Here is a 23627-nt window from a genome sequence, read left to right on the forward strand (position 1 = left end):
TCGATTATCCAATCACCAACACTCTATCTGAGAAGTGAAGTGACACTGATTTAACATAATAACTACTGTAATAACTCGAAAAAAAATTTTAATTAATTAATTTAAAAAATTAAAATTAAAAGTAATTATTAATTAGCTAATCAGTTAAATATTATTAAATTAATGAATTAAATAAAAAAATAAAGAAAATTAAAAAAAATTATATTTAATTAAAATTATTTATTAGTAATTAATTAGTTAAACATTATTAACTTGAAATAATTAATGAAATTAAAATGATGATTATATATATATGTAAGTTAAGTTAAAGTAAAAGTAAGTTTGAAAAAAAAAAAAAAGAAAAAAAAAACCTTAAGGAAGCCTAAATCTTCCTGTGCAGATTCTGCATTCATCTTTTAGGTTTCATCTCTCTCTTACTGTCTCCGTCTCCGTCTGCATCTCCTCTCTTTCTTCCCTTATTTCTTGACGGATATTTGACTAATTGGGAAACGGAAGGTGTCATTGGATTCCTAACTCCGCCACCAACATTTCTATTGGAGCAGATTTGTCGTGGGAACAACTTAGATCCTATTCCTGGGGAAAGGTATATTTTCCCTAATTTCTCAATTTTGATTTAAATCTGCTGCTGAATCGACGATTAGACACCACCACGGGGTCCTAGTCGTTGTTACCGTCATTTTGACGTAGATAAATTTTTAATTGAGATTTTCTAAACCCTACTCCAAAGTGAGAGTGGGATTCGAGAAATTTGACAATTTGGTTAAATTTAAGGATATTATTATTTATTTAGGAATTATGGTTTTAGGAAATATTTAAATAATATTTTATTCAAGAATAATTTATTGGAACTAGGAATTTAATTTCAAGATCCGGGTGAGCACCGCAGGTATTTTTTGGAGTCCCTGTTGGCGTAGTTCAAGAAACCAGGTAAAGGGAAAAATATACATTAAATTAGAATTTTTATGAATTTAATGAAAAAATAAATTGTGTTATATGTACGTGTATATGTTTCAGTATGGGTAAAATGCCAGCCATTTAAATTATATTTCCTTTGAGTTTAGGACTGTTTATTAGATATGTATGTGTGAAAATGAACTGATGAAAGTGAAAAAATATTTTCAGAATATTTATGAAAGATATTTTTAGTATATAAACATTAAATGTTGGTTGACTTATTTTACAGGCAGTGTATAAATTTTATTACTATATTGTGTGGCATGAGTAAATAGAATATTGTGTGCAAATATATGTTAAATGTATGAGATGCAAGTTAAGTAAGTAAAACAATGAAAATAAAATATGATATGGACAATATTGCCTGTGTATGTTAAATGTAACCATGTAAATGTAAGACAACTGAAAGACAACCGTGTTAGCAGATCTAACACACTTCTATGTAGACTAATTGATGATAGTTAAAAGGAACTGTGTTAGCAGATCTAGCACGTTTCTACGTAGATTAACTGATGATGATTAAAGACCAGCTGTAGTACGAAATAATGAAATGAAATGTTATGCAATGAAATGACGATGAAATGACAATGAAATAAAATGACAAAGGTAAATGATGTAAATGGGAAAGAGCCACTTAAAGTGAAACAAAATGCAAAGTTAAGTTATGAACATGAATGAGTGTGTATGAATGTATAATGATAGAAAGAATGGTGTATTATGATATTAGAAGTATTTATGTATATAGAACATGTTACGTTTGGGCAAGGCACACTTTTCGCCTGAGGGCTTGCTGAGTAAGGCGAGTGCACTAGTAGCTACAGATGTGGCAGTAGCCGCATAACGTACTAGGGTAGAGGGAACCTACTTGTATGGGCGGGTAGAATTCCCTATCCTTAGGGCCTTTGCTGGTAAACTATTGTTGAATGCGTGAGTACGAGATTAATTTAACACTTGAGGGTTTATTGAGTAAGGTGAGTGCTCTGGTATGTTTTAATTGTGACCTCAGGATTACCTAAGTATCAGAGCAGAGGGGTGCTACTTGTATGGGCGGGTTATCACCCCTATTCTTAGGTAATGTCGTGGATTAAACATTTGTATGTGTTTGATTAGGATCAGAAAATGGTTTTAGGAAATTATGTTAATGATTTGCAAATATTATAAAATGATATGTATAATCTCATGATGGCCACACGCTGAGTTTAATATATTGTTTCTTCCCTTACTGAGATGTGTCTCACCTGAATATGAATTCATTTTTTTTCCAGGATTTCTCAGGATCGAGCTTTGAGAGTTCGAGATTTTATAACATTTTTGGAAGATATAAGAAAAAGGGTATATTTTTATGTTAATTTTGATATGTATATTTTATGTTTTATGATTTATGTTTTAAGTTTTATAAGATATAGATGGTTGTGAAGCATACTGGTATTAGTGGATAATGTTTGGAGACATGTATATATTTGAATACTAGTGGATGATTAATTTATTATGATTGGTAGTTAGAATTAGTAAACTCTGGTATTATGTTATATGGAGATTATGGTTATGTTTTTCGTTACATATATTATGAATTATGGATTATCAGGGATTTTATCAGGTATAACGCGCCGGACCCGGGTTTAAGGGTTTGGGGCGTTACAACTACGGTACCGTGTTCTGAATCTAAATTAATCCATCAGAGTTTTGCTACCATATAATACATTTCATATAATATAATTGTATCATAATCTCAATTTTTTTTTTAATATTTTTGCATAAAATCTGTTATATCATAATTTCTATATAAATTGTCATATCAAAACTGATCACGACATAAAGTCGGTTGAACTGTCACGACACTAGGTTGGATGAACTGTCACGACACCAGACCGATTGAACCATCACGACATTAAGCTGGCTAAACTGTCATAATATATTGAACAATATCATAATTTTTGTAATATTTATAATTTTTTTAAAAATCATTATCAAACCGTACTTGTGTTGTGCCATCATAAAATAATTTGACATGCTTATATATATATATAGCAAAAATGTTAATACTCATGCCACACGATTTGAGTATTCTTCTATAATATACTAACTGCTTAAGAAAAATATATTTTGTTAAGAAATAACATTAAATCACCTTCTAGGGTTAACTCAACTCAAATGTCTAGTTTCCCAAAATATACCTTAATTCATAAATATCATTTCCATATGCTTGAATATCCAAAAAATCATATTTATAATTTCTGTAATCAAATACGACAATTTAATCTGTAAATTCTCTAAAAATACCTGACATAATCTATTTCCTTACCTGTCTACCAAAAATATGCCTGTAGGGATCCTAAAACGATGCCTACATCGTTTGCACAACACCCTGTATTCAAATACTTTAGTTTAATCGGCTCAACCCCGAAATGATAGCTATTTTAACATCCCTAAGCTCACACACTCTTGTTAATCGGTTACATTTTAAAAACAACTAACATAATTTATTTTTTTTACCTCAGTCTTGGAGTGGTGCCTAAAATTCCCAAACAACGAATCTGCTCCGGTTAAACTATGGAGAATCAACGTCGGGATCCCAAAATGGTGTTTCTCTTTCGATTTAGACTGGATTCGGGTGAGAAATTGAGAGAGAGAGAGAGAGAGAGGAGAGAGAGAGAGAGAGAGAGAGAGAGAGAGAGAGAGAGAGAGGAGAGAGAGAGAGAGAGAGAGAGAGAAGGAGCCGCAGCCCTAGAGAGAGAGAGTGATTTTTCTAAAAAAATAACCTTGTAGCCAATTTTTAGGTTTTTGTCCTAGAGCAAAACTACCCTTACCTAGCCGCATTAACTCAAAATCGTCGACGGTTTTTTTGAGCTCATCCAAACTATCGACGATTTGGTCTGTACCAAACCTATTTTACCTTTTTCCTTTATTATTCTTATTATTAATTTTCGGGTCTCTACAAGAATGCACACACAAGAATATAATATATATAGATAATAATCAAACAAATTAAAAAAAAATTAATCAAAAAGAGTTTTTAAAACATTCGCAGAATTTTCTAAAATTTTATAAAATTTTCTGAAAATGTTTCAACATTTTTTTGCTATTTTATGGGAGTTTTAAAGACTTTTTCCTTCATTTTTGATATTTTTTTTGTTATCTGAGTCAAAATAACTCAAATAATTTTTTCTTGATTTTTAATTATTTTTCACAATTTTTTTATATTTTTTTAAAATTTTAAATTAAATCGGTGGTTTGGATGGGTCAGACCAGTTTAATTCGGTTTGACCCGAGTGAAATCGATTTGACCCGATTGAGATAAAGGTGGTGGATCACGTGACAATTAGCAATGGCAACATCTTTTTTATTTTTATTTTTATTTTTCTGAAAACTTTTTATAATAAGGTCACGTGCATGACACAAGCTGTGAATAACCACAACATCTTGAGTAAGAGTGAAAGTAAAAAAGGAAAGCCGCTCCTGGGGTGAACATAATCCTCGCTTTCCAAAGACACTCTCATCCTTTCTTGGCCCTTCCCACGCCCGTCCACACGGTCACACCCAGAGAGAGAGAGAGAGAGAGAGGGGCATGTTGGACAGTGAGTAATGAGTATAAAAAAGCCTATGATTACGCAGCTCAATTACCGTGTACATATATGCATCATAAAGAAAAGAAAAGCTTAGAGTATCAAACAAGCAATTGCTTCAAATTCCAATGAACCCCCTTTTTATCATGCGTTCCTATGTATTCATTTTTTTATGGTCGAAAAATTTAATGATCTTTTTTGTTTTGGAGAACGGTATTTTTTATTTTTATAATATTCGTATAAAATAATCGAATTATACATAGTTTTGGCATGGTTTTTTGTAAAAATGATTTTACTTTTTATTTTCAATTTTTAGCTTATTGTAAAAATCCCACCTTATTTCTTGATTTTCTAAATTTATATTTAAAAGTTAGAAAGTAACCTTTTATTATTTTTTAAAAATTTTCAACTCTCACTTTCCTTGTGGATCCATTTGAAACTCGTAAAACATTAGGAAAATGAAAGAAAAATATCAAAAAATCTTCATTTTCATATTTGATTATTGAGAAAAATGATAAAAAAATTTTTTAAAAAAAAGTGCATCAAATTTATAAACAAAATTTTGATTTTACACATAATTTATATTTAGTTTTTCCTAATTTTTAATTATATTAAAATAATATTTAATTTTTTATAATATTTAATAGGGAAGAAAAATATATAAAAAAAAAAAAAGTTTTCCTCTTATTTTCCTTTTCTTTAATTTTCTCACGTAAAATCTTTGATCCAAACGAATTGCATGGGAGCATGGAATTCAAGTCTTGATGTGTTGGTTTCGTATAAAATTTGTTCTAAATTCATATGAATTGTAACCTAAAAGGCTTCTGCTCAAATTATCCCTACAAGTGAAAATTTTCATTCTTTCTATTCATATCCCTATTTCATTTCATTTCTATTGGATAGATCTTTCCTTTTCCCATAATAAGCTGAGGTGTTTGTAAGATAATTCCCTCTTATCCTATTGTAGACCTTGATTACTCTCTACTATTGTAATTATGGGTGATAAAACACGTTAATGGGTTGGGTTTAGACAGATTGTAAACGGGTAAGGGTTAAACGGGTTTGTGTTCGGGTTCGGGTTCGAATTGACTTGTATACTGACGGATGACTAACATATAAACCCAAACTCATTCGTTTAATAAACGGGTACCCTTTATGATCTCATTTAAAAATATAATTTATTTATTATAAATTTTTTAAAATATTTCATATAAAGTGATATTTTTTTTTATAAAAAAAAAAAAACAATAGTCTTTTATTTTATTTATTAATATTTTAATAAAAAAACATAAAATGTAGAAAAAAGTATGTATCTTTAATTAATATTTTTTTAACATAATATATATACATATATATATATATATATATATAATTAAACAGGTCACTCGATGGGTATCCAATCCAAACTCGCCTAACTCGTTTCTTAAACGGGTCGTATTTGGGTTGACCTATTTATAAACAGGTCACCTTATACTAAATTTGAACCAATTTAAATGGACGGGTCATGAGTCACTCATTGGATTCTGAACCGTTTTATCACCTCTATTTGTCATGTGAATAAGGAATCATAAGCTTTTCATATAAAGTTAAGGATAATTTACGAGTTCAGCATCTGAAGTTTCATAAATTGTATTTCAATCCCCGACATTCTAGCTTTTGACATTTAACTTCCTTGAATTTTTCAAAAGATAAGAAAGAGCTGTGATTTTTTTTTTTTCAGCAAGTAAAACACACTATATTCATATTCATATAAGTGGTTGAGTAATTAATAGTAGTTGTAAAAAATAATTACAATTTTTATTTTTAAAAATACAAAAGGTTATCTGATCATTTTTGTTTTTTTAAATATTTTTCTAAAAATATATATTTTAAAAAAATTATATTTAGAAAACAATGAAATTGGGATTCAAAAAAAATTATTGCTGCAATCTATTTATAGTCCAGGCTTAATTACCAGAGCCATTAATACTGCTCTGCTCCCCCTCCCCTCCCCACCCCCACGCCCACACACCCCCAAAAAAAAAAAAAATCAACAGAAGAGTTGGATTTGGAGGTGGTGAATGGTGATGACTCATGAGAGTGGTCCTCTCAGCCTTCATTCATCATGATTCACCCACACTTTCTCTGAAAATAAAAATGCTTACCTTTCTTGGTAGATATAATTACACTTACAGTGCTCCTCAATTTGTCCTATGCAGCAATTTTCTCAGGAAAGTGAAAGAAAATACAGAGAAAGAAGAAAGAAAACCAGAGAAAGCAAACCGTGGAAAGGCCCTTTACAGGAGCAATGCATCCTACCCTCGGTATTTTTTGGCCTTATTACAGGCTTCAAACAGGACCACTGAGAAAAACACTTGCCCACAATGGCATCCCTATTGACCCAAGAAACAAAAAACACATAAAATTTTTTGTATTAATAATTTAATTTTTTTTTTAAAAATAAAATTGGGAAGCTAGGTATTTGTATGGCAAACTTAGAAAACATTTTTTGTCTTCTAAAATATTGGTAATATTTTTATAATTTTCTAATATTTTAAAAATAAAAAATATAATTATTTTTCTCAACTAGATTCTTATTCATCAAAAGCGCATTTTTCTTTGCATTACACTTACATTCTAAAATATGAAAATTTAGGTCTATTAGTCAAAGAATGTGAATTTCATTTTTAGCGAAATGCAAAACTCAGTAAATTTTGTTTATAAGAAAAACTCTAACGCCCTATTTGAATCAAAATTTTTATTTGAGATAAGGAAAAGGAAAAAAAAAAAAAAAATTTCATTATATTTTTTCTCTACATCAAATAATATTAAAAATAAAAATTTACTTATATCATTAAAAGTCAAGAAAAATCAAATTTTAATCATGCATGAAATGAAAATTTTATTCATTAATTTAGTATATATTTTATAATTCTTTTTATTTTTATTAATAGAAGATATATATATATATATATATATATATATATATATATGTGTGTGTGTGTGTGTGCGCGCGCGCGCGTTCTTTCCTTCGTACTTTTGATGTTCTAAATAGCCCAAACAATCTTACAAAGGCATTGTATTATAAAATTTTGATGCATTGTAAATTTTGAAGAGAACATTTAGCTGAAACTTATGCAATGACCAAAAGCTCAAAAGTAGGTGTAGATTTCCATTATCTTTAAAAAAAAAAAAAAAAAAAAATCAGAATGAGTAACAGAGATGAGCAACAGTAGAAAGACCCCATCTGCTGACCATTAGCAGGAAAAGAGATGCACATAAATGGACCCAACCCCAATTCGCAACTCACTCTGCCCATCTTATCTGACTACCATCCCCAGCTCTCTCTCTCTCTCAGCTCCATCTTCCAGAGGACAACAAAGTCTGAAAATACAATACAAAAATCCACATATAATAATAACAAAAAACAAAACTCCCCCTTTATATACTTCGCACTGCCCCTTTCTTTTTCTTGTCCTTTCCACTCTTTCTTTCTCCACACCTTCTTCTTCTTCAACCTCTCTCCTTTAGTTTCTGAATCAGTCATGGGGTCTCTGCATTGGAAGACCATTGCATTGGCTGTGGCTCTGCTTCAGCTCATGGGTCTTTCTGTACAAGCAGACTCATATCTTTCTGGATTTGACAGAATCACCGGGTTACCGGGTCAACCCCAGGTGAGTTTTCAGCAGTACTCAGGTTATGTGACCGTTGATCAGGGGAAACAGAGAGCTCTTTTCTACTACTTCGCTGAGGCAGAGACAGATCCAGCCGCCAAGCCCCTTGTCCTCTGGCTCAATGGAGGTCTGCAACTCCTTTCACCTCAGCTAGATTTGATGTTTGAGAGAGAGAGAGAGAGAGAGCTTGAGATTTGACAGATTATGAATGTCTGTGAACTGGGTTTTTGCAGGGCCAGGGTGTTCTTCACTTGGGGTAGGAGCATTTTCGGAGAATGGGCCATTCAGGCCTAGTGGGGCAGTGCTGGTGAGGAACGATTATAGCTGGAACAAAGGTGATTGCCCTGCTCTTTGTTATTATTATCAATTGCAATTACTGGGTCACTTCAATATTGGCATTCCTAGGAACAAACTTTTCATGTGTTCGGCTGATTTGCAGAGGCAAACATGTTGTATTTGGAGACGCCAATTGGAGTTGGGTTCTCTTATTCAGCCGATTCTACAGCTTATGAGGGTGTGAATGACAAGATCACAGGCGAGTTTCACCAACTTGCTTCTTTAAAGGGGGAAATTTGATCCATTTTCTGCAAATATTTCTAAATTTGTAGCAGCGAAAGAAACATCATTTCATTTTCGTTGCTGAATATCCAAGTCAACTTCTCTGTTCATTCCTCTTTCACCCTTTCTCTTTTTCCCTTTTGAAAAAAACTCAATTCTTTTAATTCAACGGTTCCTTCGAATCTTTCCTGATGGCGCAGCACTATGTGATTTTCAACTTTTTGAGTTATATTCCGTCCAATGCTTACAGTTTTTGGTTCCTTTTTTCATCCTTTTGAGTTGACAAAAGCTCAACTTTACAGAATAGTCCGGAATTCTTAAACCGCACCTTTGTCTTTTGTTATCTACAGCTAGGGACAATCTCGAGTTCTTGAGAAAATGGTTTGTTAAGTTCCCACAATACAAGAACAGAAGTCTGTTCATCTCAGGCGAAAGCTATGCTGGTAACTTAGCTGCTCAAAACAATTGCATGATGTTACTCTTATCAAAGCAGATTCAAACAGAATGTGACTGATCTTCTCTGTCTTTGTTTATAACCAGGCCATTACGTTCCACAACTCGCACAACTCATGATTCAATTCAACAAGAAGGAGAAGTCGTTCAATTTGAAAGGAATTGCGGTGAGTAGGATTATACATTCATTCTTGACATCCAACTCAATCTGGAGTTTTGAAAATAACAAACACCGTATCTGGAAGCACGGATTATAGGCCTCAAATTTGACTTAAATGTATACAATTTGTATATGATTTTGTTCAAATCCACACAAAACCCAAATAGCTCTCAAAACACGTCCCATATTTTTGTTTCATTATTGATATGTTCAATCTTCCCCCCCCCCCCCCCTTTTCATTTTGATTTAAATTTTTTTATTTTCTTTCCTCTTATTGCAGCTGGGTAATCCAGTTTTAGAATTCGCGACCGACTTCAATTCGAGGGCTGAGTTTTTCTGGTCTCATGGATTGATATCGGATACCACATACAAAATGTTCACTTCTGTTTGCAACTATTCACGCTATGTGGGGGAATACTACAGAGGCTCTGTTTCATCTATGTGTTCAAGGGTGATGAGCCAAGTGAGCACAGAAACTAGTAGATTTGTAGACAAGTATGATGTCACCCTTGATGTCTGCATATCATCTGTACTCTCTCAATCCAAAGTCCTTAGCCCCCAGGTCAGCCCAACCTCAACTGCTGATTTTGTTCCATTGTTAGCTTTTACTTTTGGCATTGAATTGATGTATTTTGGCTCACTCTTTCTCATTTTAATAATCTCACAGCAAGTTAGTGAGACCGTAGACGTGTGTGTGGAAGATGAAACGGTGAATTATTTGAATAGACGAGATGTGCAAAAGGCTCTCCATGCTCGTCTCGTAGGAATCCGCCAATGGTCTGTCTGCAGCAGGTGATTTTCTTTAATTAAAAAAATAGTTCTTGTGTTAATTTTCCAGTAAAGTAACCTAGAATTTGAACCTAAGAAGAGCTGTATTCTAATTTGATGGTCCTGTCCTCGAACTCATTCTGTTGATGTAATTTATAATTGTTCGCTATGAAGTTGGAAACTAATGAGTCATGTTTTAACACTAAATTTACTTTCAAGTTTCAGGACTGCTGAAATTTCACTGGAACATGCTTCATCATTAAAATAAGTTTTTCCAAGAAAATTAGGAAATAAATTAACCCAACTATATGATTTACAAGAAGAAGGAGAAACAAGTTTTTAACTCTTGCATCTTCTTTCATGTTATGTATTTAGTTTTTGGTTTTTTATTGTTGCAAATTTCTGTGTTAAGTTGTTTAATCATAGCTCTTCCAATACTTATCAGTGTCTTGGACTATGAGCTGCTTAACTTGGAGATACCAACAATTTCTGTAGTCGGAGAACTTATCAAGGCAGGAATTCCTGTCTTGGTGTATAGGTACTTGCTCCTGAGCTCAAAAGTTTCCCTTAAGGGCATAAGTCTTTAACCATGTAGTTGATCATCTAGTAAACTACATAACAAATTTTCATTGCAGTGGCGATCAAGATTCTGTTATACCTTTGACGGGAAGTCGAAGATTGGTTCATGGACTGGCAGAGGAACTAGGACTGAACACAACCGTGCCCTACAGAGTTTGGTTTGAGGAGAAGCAGGTAAAGCCTTGGATTGTTCTCTCTATTAAATCCTTTCTAATCACTAGAGTTTCTTCATATACGATTCCAGCCATTAGTAGATAGAATGCAGGAAAACTAGAAAGGATCGAGTAGAATTTACATTAAATAGATTTTTGCATCAATGTATATATATTTTTTCAGGTTGGTGGATGGACTCAGGTCTACGGTGATATCCTTTCCTTTGCCACCATTAGAGGAGCATCTCATGAAGCTCCATTTTCTCAACCAGAGAGATCCCTAGTGTTGTTCAAGGCATTTTTGGAGGGTAGACCCTTGCCAGAAGCATTCTGATCTACCTACTTAATCAGTTCATCCAGATTGAAATTGTAAGCTAGTTTGATAGGGGATGGATTGCTAATCACCTGAGAATGAAAACCTCACGCATTTGTTTGTTTGTTTGTTTGTTTATTTGGTTTGGCTTCTCAAGAGTTTTGTAAAGAGCTCAAGAAGAGAAATGAATATCTTTTGTCAAGTTTGGTGCATTCTATGGAATTCAAAGAATTTTGTAAAGATCTCAAGGAAGATGAAACTATTTCATTTGTTTCCTGCATTTTATGTTCTCCAACAGATTAACATGGATGGTCAATTAATATTCAAACAACTGCTATAGAATTAAAGTGAATCAGAGCAGATTCAAGATGGTAAACCCTTCTGAGAAATTTCTGAATACTTTTGTGACTTTTTAAAGTATAGCTCAAAATGCATACTTCAGCCTTAAAGTTTGTCAAGAAGAGGTCGTCTAAGCAATTTATTGAATCACTAGCAAAGAATAATAATGCCGGAAGGATATATGCAAAAGCTCAACTATCAATGATGCAGCTGTGATCAAGATGACAAGAACCTCCTCTCTTTAGGAGTTCTTAGAGCAGTGGGAAACTATGATGGGAGCTTCGACTTGCATTTTAAGGCAACTGAACTCCAAAGCTAGTATTGGTTTCGATAACATTACAGAAATGCTGAGATTTCTTGCAATTTCGACATTATCTCCAGTTGTAGATCCTGTCGAATTTAAACTTCCGTGATCGGAAGATCGGTCTTTGTCATTCTTTGGTGCAGGAGATGGCCCTGATACTTTAACTGGCTTCACTGCTCGCACCCTACATGAGAATACAAATTAACAATTATCCTTTAAGAGATTGAAAAGGACGAACAAAAATGGAACTCCAAGACAGAAGAAAACCTGCACTCCATCTTGCAAGAATACTTGAGAAGGTTGGGATTATACTTTGTGTGGCCACTGCAATAATGCAACGACAGGGGAAAAAAATCAATAGAAGAATGCAGATTTTCACTAAATGGGGGAAAAACAACAAAATAATTTACCTAAAGCTTGGGAGTGACATTTTGATAACTGGCCCCGTCCCTTTGTTGAATTTCACTGCAGAAGCTGCCATTGCCAAGTTTGCAACCCCACAAAAGAAAATCAATTGGAAGTGCTAATTTATATGTACAAGAAATTTTCTTTAATAAAGACAGAAGAAAAATAAATATGCCCTGTTGGGGTTATCCCACATCGGTTGTGGAAGGGTTTGGTGCTCAGTTATTAAGTGTAAGGGAAAGCCTCGCCCTATGAGTTAGTTTTTGGGGTTGAGAAAGCTCAAGACCACCTAATACTGGCATCAAAGTCATGGTTCAACATTCTCTTTGGGATGCCGGATACGTGGGGCCGCTGATTTGGAACCCAATGTGTGAGGGAGAGATTGTTGGGGTTATCCCACATCGGTTGTGGAAGGGCTTGGTGGTCAGTTATTAAGTGTGAAGAAAAGTCTCACTCTATGAGCTAGCTTTTGGGGTTGAGAAGACCCAAAACCACCTAACATGCCCTTGAAACCAAAAACTAAAATCTAGTGATAAATATGCTCTTGGTTACAAAAATATTTAAAGATTCTCAGATAATTAAGTTTCAGCATATTATGGAGGCTTTCATGAGTTTTTCAATGGAGATCTAAACATAACTCAGTGTAACTCACCAGCCGTTGTGTAGTTTATAGTGCAGATATCGATAGCAGCAGGACCATTAATTTCAATCACTTGAACATCCCTATGTTCCAAAGCAGGACCCCAACCAACCATGTCCAGAAAAGCATTCATGCTATTTCTTTTTGAGTGCCTTGGGGTTGCTTTGATCGTCTGCATTGGACAGAATGCATATTTACAAATGACACAGCATGAAAATGTTAATCAACTTATGAAAGATGATCCAATTTCTTTGCTTATGATTTGCAAATGGATTCACACCTATCTTGTAGGGATAGGGTGATTCTAGCCAACATGAAGAGGATAAACTGTGTTCGATAACCATTGATCATTTGAAAATGATGACAAGGTTTTGAGATATAAGTAGGCCAAATGTTCAAGCTGTAAAAAAATTGAAATGATCAACATAGCAACAACACAGCCTACCTTGGAAAACTTGGCAACATGACTAGGAAGTCCCACAGCCTGCAAGAATCAAATGCAGGCATGATCATGTAGAAATATTATCCTCAATAAATGAAAATCAATGAACAACATCGACAATGGGCCGAACTTTAATGAAAAATTATGTATGCTCAACTTCTGCCAAAAAATTAATTTCTTATTAAAAGTTTCATCAATTTATTTGCCAACAATTTTCAAAATTACCCAAACAATCAAAAAAAAAAAAATTTAGAAGTTTCTCTAGATAGGATGAAATTAGAAAATTTTTAAAAATTCTGCTAAGATAGTACAGTCTCCAACCTTTCTTCCATGGACACATGCCTCATCGCTATTCACCAGCACCCTTGCAGCCCATCTGTTGACGAACAGAGTAAAACAATCCAACTTAAAACAACTAACACTTATGTTTGATAGATTTGCAATACATCCAATGTGTTGTCACTTATCTGAATGAACAGATTTTCAACAGATTTAAAATGAGTTATACATTGATCTTGAACAGCAGTGAGCAAGCCAGCTGCTGACGCAACCATTACAAAATAATGCTTTTACTTTCATGACAGAGCATATAAGAGCCACTAATGAACCATTCACATTGCAAAGTTGGAACAACCATCATAAGCTCCTAAAAACAACTGAGCTAGCCTTGAATGCTGGTTGTCCACCTTGGTTGGCATAGGTGAGGTCAGTTCTACGAGATTGCATCAAACCTTTATGGAATTGACTGAATATGTTCCCATCCCAGCTATGAACTCCTCTGAGAAATAGAATGTGTAACCTCTCAGACACAAGCTTTAGGTAGTGTTTGAGATCATGAATTTCAAAGCATGGATTTAGAACAAACTCAATATAATACTATGAATTTGGAAATCTAATAAAAAATAATAATAAAACTTAAATACAAATAAAAATACAAATATAAACACGATTCACAAATAGGTTAAGATATGGATATCTCGCTCTCCTTAAGGAGATTCAAGTCCTCTGCGATATTTGACTTAGCCCACGAACTTAATTAAATGTAGATACATAACCCAATCCAAGGTACATGCTCTTTTCTAAGATAATAAATAAAATAATAATATTATAGTACACTAACAATATAATTAATAAAATAATAATATTAAAATACACTAACAATTCTCCCCTCATTTTAATATTATGTTTGTATCATGCATGTAGAGAGTTTAACCATCAAAGATAAATAATTATGCATAATGAAAATGTGCTTTGCATTGAACCTTACTCCAGAGTCAGCATTGGTCTCAGACTTGAACTATGACTGTTTAAGGGAAATAAAGTATTACTGCTCACGCATAATCATTCAAGTGTTGACATGAGCTCTAACAACCAGCACATTTCGGCCTTATGCTAATCCCAATCTCATGAGCATATTTGAGAATAAGCCCAATTCTCATAAAGAGCTCGCATAGGTGAAATCTGTCAAGGGTGCTCCTGTAACTCTGACACCCCACTCATAAGAGATACAGATTATCATTAAGAGTTTTAAAAACTCAACCTCCTCTGTTATATGATAAATGCACTTACACCATAGGGATGAACTTAAAAATAATAGTGCATTTCTTACGACCATCATATGATTCATTCTTCCCATTGAATCCAATTCAGGATCTCTGGTCCTTGGGTTGGCTATCCTTATACGTGGTTCATGATTTTACGAGCTTTAATCACATCCCCCTTGATGTATTCCATGCCCTATCTCTTGCTAAAGCCTTAGTTAATGGATCCACAAGATTTTGAGAAGATTTTACATAACTCACATTAATGATGCCACTACTCAAATATGATCTCACAATATTGTGTTTTCTTCTTATGGGTCTAGATATACCATTATAATAACAATTATTCACTTTACCAATCGCAGCATATTATCACAATTAATTAGGATAGGTGGTATTGGTCTTTCCCAAAATGAAATTTCATACAACATATCTCTCAACCAACTTGCTTCTTTACTAGCCGATGCTAAAGCAATAAGCTCAGCTTCCATAGTCGAGTTAGCAATTATTGTTTGTTTTTTAGATTTCCAACAAATAGCACCACCACCTAAAGTAAAAATATAACCAGTGGTAGAGAGAGAATCACTTGACGAACTATTCCAATCAGCGTCACAAAAACCTTCAAGTACAACACTTAGTAAACAACAAACCACAATTTTTTGTACCAACTAAATATATCATTACATGTTCAAGAGCATTCCAATGTTCTCTACCCAGCTTGTTCCTACTGCATATGCAATGTCAGGTCTAGTTAAATCAATTGCATATCTCAGGCTACCAATAATGTTATTATATTCCTTTTGATTAACCACTCCATTTTCATTCTCAACAGGAAATAAGTGATTACTTGAATGAAAAGGAGTAGTAACATGTTTGCAATTATTATAGTCATATTTATTCAAAAAAATTTCAACATAATGCGATTGATCAAGAAATATACCATCGAGCATCTTGTAATTTTCATGCCTAAAATAACATTAGCCTCACTTAAATCTTTCATCTCAAAATGTTTTTTGAGCATAGTTTTGTTTTATTTATGACATGCAAATTTGAACCAATGAGCAAGTCATCCACATAGAGGCTAATAATAACATGTGAACCTCCAAGTATAATAGTTTTGAGTTCTTTAAAAGAAGTGTACACCTCGAACCAAGCTTTATCATAACAGACATGCCTATTAGCACCTGAGTCTGCTCATCACCCCTAAATGCTGCGGACCATATTTATATTAGTGAGCATCGCCACAAATGGTTCCTTAACTATATTAGATTGAGGAATAGGTCCACGTTTTCGAAATTTGCCATTTCGGGCAATATGTTGTTTTGCTTGTTTTGATTGTAAGGGGGTCCTCGATTCAAATTCTTTCGATTAGGGTTGCCTCTATTCAATTTGTGAGGTCTACTCCTCTTAGGCTTTAGTAAAGGGTTTTTAGAAGACCTTTGAGCAAAGTATTATGTTCGGAAGCAATTAAATTTACCTTTGTGGTATTACCGTTGTTGGTATTACCATTTTCTTGCAAAATTGTATCTTGCCCTCTTGCCTCCTCTGTATCATACTTATTCTGCAAAGGTTTCCAGTTTTTCTTGCCTTTCCATCTCTTGAAGTGGGCTCCTTTAAACTGAAAAGACTTATTGAGATCTCCAACATTTCATTCAGTTTTTCAAGTGTAGGCTCTATATATTGAATCTCTTTAAAATTGTTAGGAAATCTAATAAAATAAAAATATTAAAACTTAAAAACAAATAAAAATACAAATATAAACACTATTCACAAATAGGCCAAGGCACGGATATCTCCCCCTCTTTAAGGAGATTTAAGCCCTCGCGGTTTTTGGCTTAGCCCACGAACCAGTGCAGCAGAACTCCTGAAGACTTATATCCTCCAGAATACAACAGCCCGATCTAAATAGTATGACTCTCTCAAATTCTACACAAATAGAGGAGTCCAAAACTCTACAAAAAAACACCTTTCTTTGTTTGTCAAACTCTCTAGACTCAAAAGAAGGATGATATGATGAGAATGAAGAGAAGATATTGGTGTGTTGTCCAAATGCCTCAAGGGTCAATTTATAGGCACAAAATGACCCTTCATTCTCTATGTACTTAATAAATAAGATGTGTATATAATATATATTAAATAGATATACACCTAGATTTAAGATACATTCATATAATTAATCTTATGCATTTATGAAATACATGAATGAATGACCTAATTAAATGTATGTTAGCATTGGAAGAGTCCATGGGTAAGCTCGATACACATGGGTGAACACCAAATTGACCCAAAAGCTTAAGCTTATTGGGTCTTGAGCCCAACCATGTATATAAGCATCCATCATCTACTCAATTTTTTCAATATGGGACAAACTCACAAGTGGAATTCTCAACAATTTCCCACTCACTTGTGAGTTCCAACTGCTCCCCCTTAAATGTATGTTAGCACTGAAAGAGTCTATGGGTAGACTTGATACACATGGGTGAACACCAAATTAACCCAAAAGCTTAAGCCTATTGGGTTTTGGGCCCAACCATGTATATAAGCATCCATCATATACTCAATTTTTTCAAAATGAGACAAACTTACAAGTGAAATTCTCAACAAACTCTCACTCACTTGTGAGTTCCAACTGCTCCCCCTTGAATGAAACCATCGCCCTCATGAGAGTAAGTGTGCCTCCGAACCAATCCTACTTCCCACATCTTGACCCTATTTGGATCCATCTTCCAGGTATAGACGATCCTTATTAGCCTCAATCACACACTTGATCCTCCAACTATTAGCACATTAGGAGAATTAGCGCCTCGACTTTTTTTTATGATGTTGCTCACCTAGAGTTACGAACAACCGTCAGCTCTGATACTACTTGTTAGTACCGGGAGAGTCCATGGGTAGGCTTGATATATATGCGTGAACACCAAATTGACCCAAAAGCTTAAGCCTATTGGGTCTCTAGTCCAACAATATACATAAGCACCCATCATCCACTCAATTTTTTCAATGTGGGACAAACTTACAAGTAGAATTTTCAACAATGTAAATACATAACTCAATCCAAGGTACAAGCTCTTTTCGAAGAGAATAAATAAAATAATAATATTATAATAAACTAACAATATAATTAATAAAATAATAATATTAAAATACACTAATACTATATTTAGCTCAAATTCACGCAAATTTAAATTTAAGGCTTAAATTTCAAGCGCTAGTGTAAAATAGAAGATATAGGATGGGAAATGTACGCGCAAGAAGTTGGTTGGTTCCATACAATTCCTGCGATCACCACTAGCTGCAATGAGAGGAAGAGAGGGGGTTTACAAATTACTACGATAGCTATAAATAAATGACTCAATACAAATGTTTGATTTTTTATTTTCTTTTGCTAAACTAGATTTTCTAAGTAGTTGGAGTTTGAATGTTAACCAAATTTGAACAAAATCAGCACTCTTGTTTTTTTTTAATGAGAATATTAGCATTCCTTTAAACTTCTGGCAATTATTATACTACGGTTTGAAGAAACTTTACAGATCAAACAGCTTAAAATCAGAATACAACCTCATCAAACATCCCAGTTGGGCTGTGGTCGTAGCTGGCCAGGAAGAAGCCCCCAAGAGTGTATCTACACAGTGCCAAGTAATGAAGAATGATAAGATTACCAAAACACCCGTCTTTCTCCTCCATATATATATATAACAAAGATCATAATAAATATGTACCCAAAAGCTTCGACCAATCTGAACTCTTTTGGGATTAATGCTCTTGCAGTTTCTGCCTTCACAAGGTGGAGTTGGTACAGGGCACTGAGAACAGTAACCATGTGAATTCAAAGAGGGAAAGAATGATGGATGAAACTAGAAAACAAAAATCCAAGAGTTGCAGTTGCAGATGACTTACCTGCCTCTGAATATCCATGGAGGTTTGCCGTAGCCTGGTGGAGATTTTGTTTCTTCAACTTCCATGGACTTCTGATGAGGACTAGAAGAAAAAAAAAAATTAAGTAAAAAATTAAAAGCAATCAGAACAATGTGGGGTTTCATGGAAGGCGGAAGAACACCAAATTCAAACTTCATGGTTCATCAATTGCCTGTTGGAAAATAATTAAATAAATTCTTGTGAAAAGTTTGCAATGCATGAACAGACCCACATTGGATTGAATTTGTCCTACAGAAATTGAAGGGTTTAAATTGAATGCGAGGACAGTTCAATGCCTTCTCTCGAATTTACATTTCAGGCAAAGATGACATCCTTAATATGCAGTTGGATGGGTTGAAATAAGAGATTAATTCCAAGTGCGTTCTGTTCTCACCCATTTGCTGAAACCTTTGTGGAAGTTTATAACATTCAAATAAGTGCAAAAGCGAGACTTGACTTTAAAAAAAAAAAGAAATAAAATAAACCAACTTGAAGGATCGGGTGTAAAGTTCCAACTTCCAAATAAAAACAAATGCAATTGGGTTTGGATAGTGGAATATATATTTTTTAAAATAAGAATTTTCCACGGTAACAGGTGAAAATCATGAAAGCGGAGTATTAACGACAGCAAGTTCATCGTGACCTCAGCGAAGAATGAAAAAATAACCAAAGAGAGAACTTAGTTCAAATGAGATCATGAGAGCATCAACACGGAAACACGAGTGATTAAAAATCAGAGTAAGGAAGGAAGAAATCCCATCAAAACTGCACGCGAGAAGAGAAATTATACCTTAAAGTCACCAGCAGAGAAGAACTTCATCAATAAAACAGAGACTTATGGGGTTTTGAAGCAGAGAGTGAAGGAAGTCGGTTGCTTAAATTGGGGGAGAACAAAAGATAAACCCCATGAGATGAGCGAGGTTTCAGAGTGTTGCAGAGTGACAGGCGACAGGGGAAAGAATTATTGAGCGAGTGAGACCCTCAGAGAGCGAGAAAGAGAGAGACCAGGGAGAGCCAGAGAGGCTAGCTGGTAACCCAGCTGCGACATCAGCCGCAGAAACGGCAGTTGGTGATAAGGTGAGTAACATTTGGCGCCAATAGAATACATAATAATTAACTATGCAATTCCCATCAACAGCCCCTGCTTCCCAATACCAGTACCACCTCTCTCTCTCTCTCTCTCTCTCCAATATTTCTTAGCCTTGCTAAATATTTATTCAATTTATCACTTAAAATAAGTAATTATATATATATATATATATAAATTAGTATTTGAGTTGTGTTACATCAAACACTTATAACAAAAAAATACTTTTTAGAACTATTGTTTTTAAAATTATTTAAGTAAAATTTAAAAAATAATTTAAAATAACTTTTTAATCACTTGTAAGTAATACTATTTACAGATAAGATCAATTTTAAAAATATAAAAAAAATTTGTGACTATTTTATAATTTAAAAAGTACGCTAGGAGATTATATACTATTTTATTGTGTATTATAATATATTAATTATTAATGAAACATAATTCAATTCTAGAATAAGGAAGAACAACCATCTATAAATTTAAATTAATATTAAAAATTAAAATACTAATTTAATTAAATAATTTTTTTAACATAAATTAATTTGACAATCATATATTATAAATATAAATTAAGAACAAGATTATTATTAATCAAAAAATAATATTATATTATTTTTATTTTAAAATGTTTAAATATTAATTAAAAATAACAGTTAACATAGATATTCATTAAATTTTAAATTAAAATTAACCATATATTATTTTAGTATGCATTATAACCTATTAATTACTAATAAAATATAATTAAATTTTGGAATGAGTAAAAAACCATTTATAAATTTAAATTAACATTAAATAAACTAAAAATTTTAGTTTAGTTATTAATCCTATTTTGAACATAACTTAATGTGATTGTCATATGTTATAAATATACATTAATAATAAGATTATTGTTAATTAATAAATAATATTATATTATTTTAATTAATAAAAAATTAAATTATAATTATAAATAATTAAAACAATTATTAATGAAATTTTAAATTTTAAAAATATTAATATTTGTAATTTAAAATATGTTTAAAAATAATCACACGTTGCCCTATAATAAAAATAAGTATCCAATATCATTTATTTTAAACACAACTAAACATCACTTATAACTTTCAACATTTTTCGACTTCAACACTTATTAAATTCAACACTTATGAGAAACACTTCTGTAGAAGTGGTTCCAAATGATCCCTTAGTCACATTAGCAGCTAATTAGTTTTATCCTATGTAAATCAATTAACTCCTTATTTTATTCAGTATTGTACAAAAAAGCTTACGACTTATTTGGTTCAATAGAATAGTTATTCTTAATAACACACATAATTTAAAATTTAAGGATTAAGAAAATCATTAATTTTATACACTTCTAATTATTTTATTCTAAATATAATATAAAAAAAATAGACATGCTCAAGATAAAATTTGGACTACCTATTCCTTATTTATTCCTTATTATAAACTCATAAAAAGTTTTACATTATTATTTACTATAATAGTAACATAATTTCTTATATACACGTATTAAAATTAATTTATTTTTAAAAATAAATACTCTATAAATCAAATATAGTTTTAATTTCATGCACGTGTAAAGTTTGAGTCTCAAATTTACATTTGTGTGAATTTAAATAAAATTTAATATACATTTTATCTAAATCTATATAAGTTCAACAATACCTCTCCCAAGTACATGATAAGAGTGTTTAGCAAGTCAAGCAACCAAAACAAATGGCCAATGAAGTATCTTGGAGGGTAACTCACCCAATTGTTTTTTTTTTTCTTTTCCAAATAGGAAGAGGGGGGGGGGGGGGGGGGGGACCTTAGCCCCATGCAAATTTAAGGTATTGGCAAAATTATTATGCAAATTAAAGCACGGACAAAAAAACCAATCAGATCGTGTAATGCAACAACCAATAATAAATAATACGAAAACACAATCACACAGAAATAATAAAAAAAGCAAATAAACAATGATACGGGAATTAAAATGGTTCAGCAATGTGCCTATGATCACGGGAGCAACTATGACTGATATTTTGCGACAACCTGAATAAAATGGTATTTAAAATAAGAAATAAAAAAGGGAAATTATCAGAGGTCTCGTCGACGAGGACATAAGAAGGTCTCGTCGACAAAGTCAAGTTTTGTCGATGAAAAAATACCGAGCGAGGTTTTGGAGCAGTGTGAATTTTGTCGACAAGGAGTGGGTTTCGTCGACGAAATTATTAAAGGATTCGTTAACGAGATGACGTGGTTCGTCGATGAATCCAGTCCTATAAATATCAAAAACCTGGATTTAAATGTCAAAAAATTAGCAAAAACTCACACTCTCTCTCTCCATTTGGTTTCTCTTCCTTCTCTCTTCGATTCCGGCTCCGTCGCTAGCCGGATCGACGATCTGAAGCTACCACGACGCTCTTGGGAAAGTTCTTTGCATATCTGCCGGAGCGAATCGTTGGTGGAACTCCGTTGAAAATCATCCCTGAGTTGAAGTAAGACTTTTTATACCAAATTTGGTCTTACTGTAGTTATAGGAAATGATATACACGTGAAAATACTGAAATTTAATACTGGGAGTTTTCGTTTTCAGGGTATTGATCAGGAAATCCTACGGGTGTTAGACCCGGATATTTTAGGGGCTTTCTCAGTAGTCAGGTAAGGGAATAAACTAAAACCGCTATTTTCTATGCAAATTATTATTATGTATGAGTAAATTTATTTTTCAGAAAAGTATGTATTATATCTGTATATTACGAAGGAATTGCACATTTGGGAAAATACTGCTATTATACGAGAATAATAATTTTAGAATGAAATGTATGATTTACCCAGTTTTGTGTGGCATGAATGTTATTTTTCATGAAAAGTATTATGATATGAAAGATTTTACGAGTAAAACATATTTTCAGGTATTACGAAAAGATACAGTATGTTAAGATGATTTTGACAAATACATGATAATTGATTTATTTTCAGAATGTATATACCTGAAATGATTCTGGCGCGAGGCCGTGTATATATATGAAATGATTTCGGCGCAAGGCTGTATTTATGAAATGTTCGGCATGAGACCGTATTTATGAATGATTTCGGCGCGAAGCCGTATTTATGAAATGTTCGATGCGAGGCCGTAATTATGAAATCATGAAAGATGTTATATTATCATGTATTATATGTTATCAGAACCCGGATGTTAGTTTAGTTCAGTTCAGGAGCACGGTACCGCAGTTTATAGATCAGATATCTATGATCAGATTAGTGCTAACCATCCCACGAGGGGGTGAGAGATGGATAGTCGATGTGGCTTTCAATAGAATGTGGACGTCCACCTGGCAATTCGAATCAGAGTGTGGTGGGCCCATCGTACTTACAAACATTTTTGACTCTGCAGTGGTCGGCCAACCATTGTCGGGTCCCGCCTTCGGGTTGCACAACCCGTCATGGGGGGTAATACATGACATCAGCTAACTAATCATCTTGGGTATGTTTTCAGTATTATTACTTATAATAGACGTTTTATGAACGATATGATTTATTAGCAAATATGAAAGTATATGATGATTCAGTATATATATTATGATGAATATTTACAGATATATGAAATGTACTGTATATGTATAATTGCATTAAATGTTCATATTGCCACACATCTGTATTTAGTTTATTTTCCCTTACTGAGAAGTGTTTCTGTAACGACCTGATATTTAACTGAGTTTTTTTAAATATACTATAACATTTAAAATACTCTGATACCAAATTGAATCATCAATCTAAGGAGCAAGAAGCGGAAATCAAATAAACATAACC

General features: G+C 33.1%; 2 protein-coding genes across 4 annotated transcripts; one reads left to right on the plus strand and one right to left on the minus strand.

The window, feature by feature from the left end:
* Positions 1-7810: 7810 nt before the first annotated feature.
* Positions 7811-11433, plus strand: LOC131144460 (serine carboxypeptidase-like 45). Of its 2 annotated transcripts, none has more exons than XM_058093129.1 (10): positions 7811-8297; positions 8404-8505; positions 8610-8705; positions 9079-9171; positions 9269-9348; positions 9622-9903; positions 10009-10133; positions 10555-10647; positions 10745-10862; positions 11025-11433. In XM_058093129.1, the coding sequence occupies exons 1-10, from the start codon at positions 8042-8044 to the stop codon at positions 11172-11174; spliced, it is 1395 nt and encodes a 464-aa protein (XP_057949112.1). In that variant the 5' UTR covers positions 7811-8041; the 3' UTR covers positions 11175-11433. The 2 variants fall into 2 exon arrangements, with proteins under 2 accessions (XP_057949112.1, XP_057949111.1); XM_058093128.1 differs by having other exon boundaries at positions 7881-8297; positions 8610-8709; positions 9083-9171.
* A 109-nt stretch (positions 11434-11542) lies between these two features.
* On the minus strand, positions 11543-19813 carry LOC131144461 (protein NEOXANTHIN-DEFICIENT 1). Of its 2 annotated transcripts, none has more exons than XM_058093130.1 (11): positions 19530-19813; positions 18722-18802; positions 18544-18627; positions 18383-18446; positions 18070-18116; positions 13605-13659; positions 13287-13325; positions 12854-13013; positions 12207-12270; positions 12064-12120; positions 11543-11980 (listed from the first exon to the last, which is right to left on the minus strand). In XM_058093130.1, the coding sequence occupies exons 2-11, from the start codon at positions 18784-18786 to the stop codon at positions 11734-11736; spliced, it is 882 nt and encodes a 293-aa protein (XP_057949113.1). In that variant the 5' UTR covers positions 18787-18802; positions 19530-19813; the 3' UTR covers positions 11543-11733. The 2 variants fall into 2 exon arrangements, with proteins under 2 accessions (XP_057949113.1, XP_057949114.1); XM_058093131.1 differs by having other exon boundaries at positions 18726-18802; positions 19530-19717.
* Between the last annotated feature and the right edge of the window lie 3814 nt (positions 19814-23627).

This window comes from Malania oleifera, chromosome 12 (genome assembly GCF_029873635.1).
Source record: "Malania oleifera isolate guangnan ecotype guangnan chromosome 12, ASM2987363v1, whole genome shotgun sequence".
Taxonomy (NCBI): Eukaryota; Viridiplantae; Streptophyta; class Magnoliopsida; order Santalales; family Ximeniaceae; genus Malania; species Malania oleifera.

What these genes read in the sequence shown, in the direction of transcription:
- LOC131144460 (XM_058093129.1), top strand. Translation starts at nt 8,042, where the DNA reads ATGGGGTCTCTGCATTGGAAGACCATTGCATTGGCTGTGGCTCTGCTT. An exon ending in CTCAGGCGAAAGCTATGCTG is followed by an intron (nt 9,172 to 9,268) that starts GTAACTTAGCTG and finishes GTTTATAACCAG; the next exon opens with GCCATTACGTTCCACAACTC. An exon ending in TCAATTTGAAAGGAATTGCG is followed by an intron (nt 9,349 to 9,621) that starts GTGAGTAGGATT and finishes CTCTTATTGCAG; the next exon opens with CTGGGTAATCCAGTTTTAGA.
- LOC131144461 (XM_058093130.1), bottom strand. Translation starts at nt 18,786, where the DNA reads ATGGAAGTTGAAGAAACAAAATCTCCACCAGGCTACGGCAAACCTCCA. An exon ending in AACCAACCAACTTCTTGCGC is followed by an intron (nt 13,660 to 18,069) that starts GTACATTTCCCA and finishes GTTCGTCAACAG; the next exon opens with ATGGGCTGCAAGGGTGCTGG. An exon ending in ATGTTGCCAAGTTTTCCAAG is followed by an intron (nt 13,014 to 13,286) that starts GTAGGCTGTGTT and finishes TGTCCAATGCAG; the next exon opens with ACGATCAAAGCAACCCCAAG.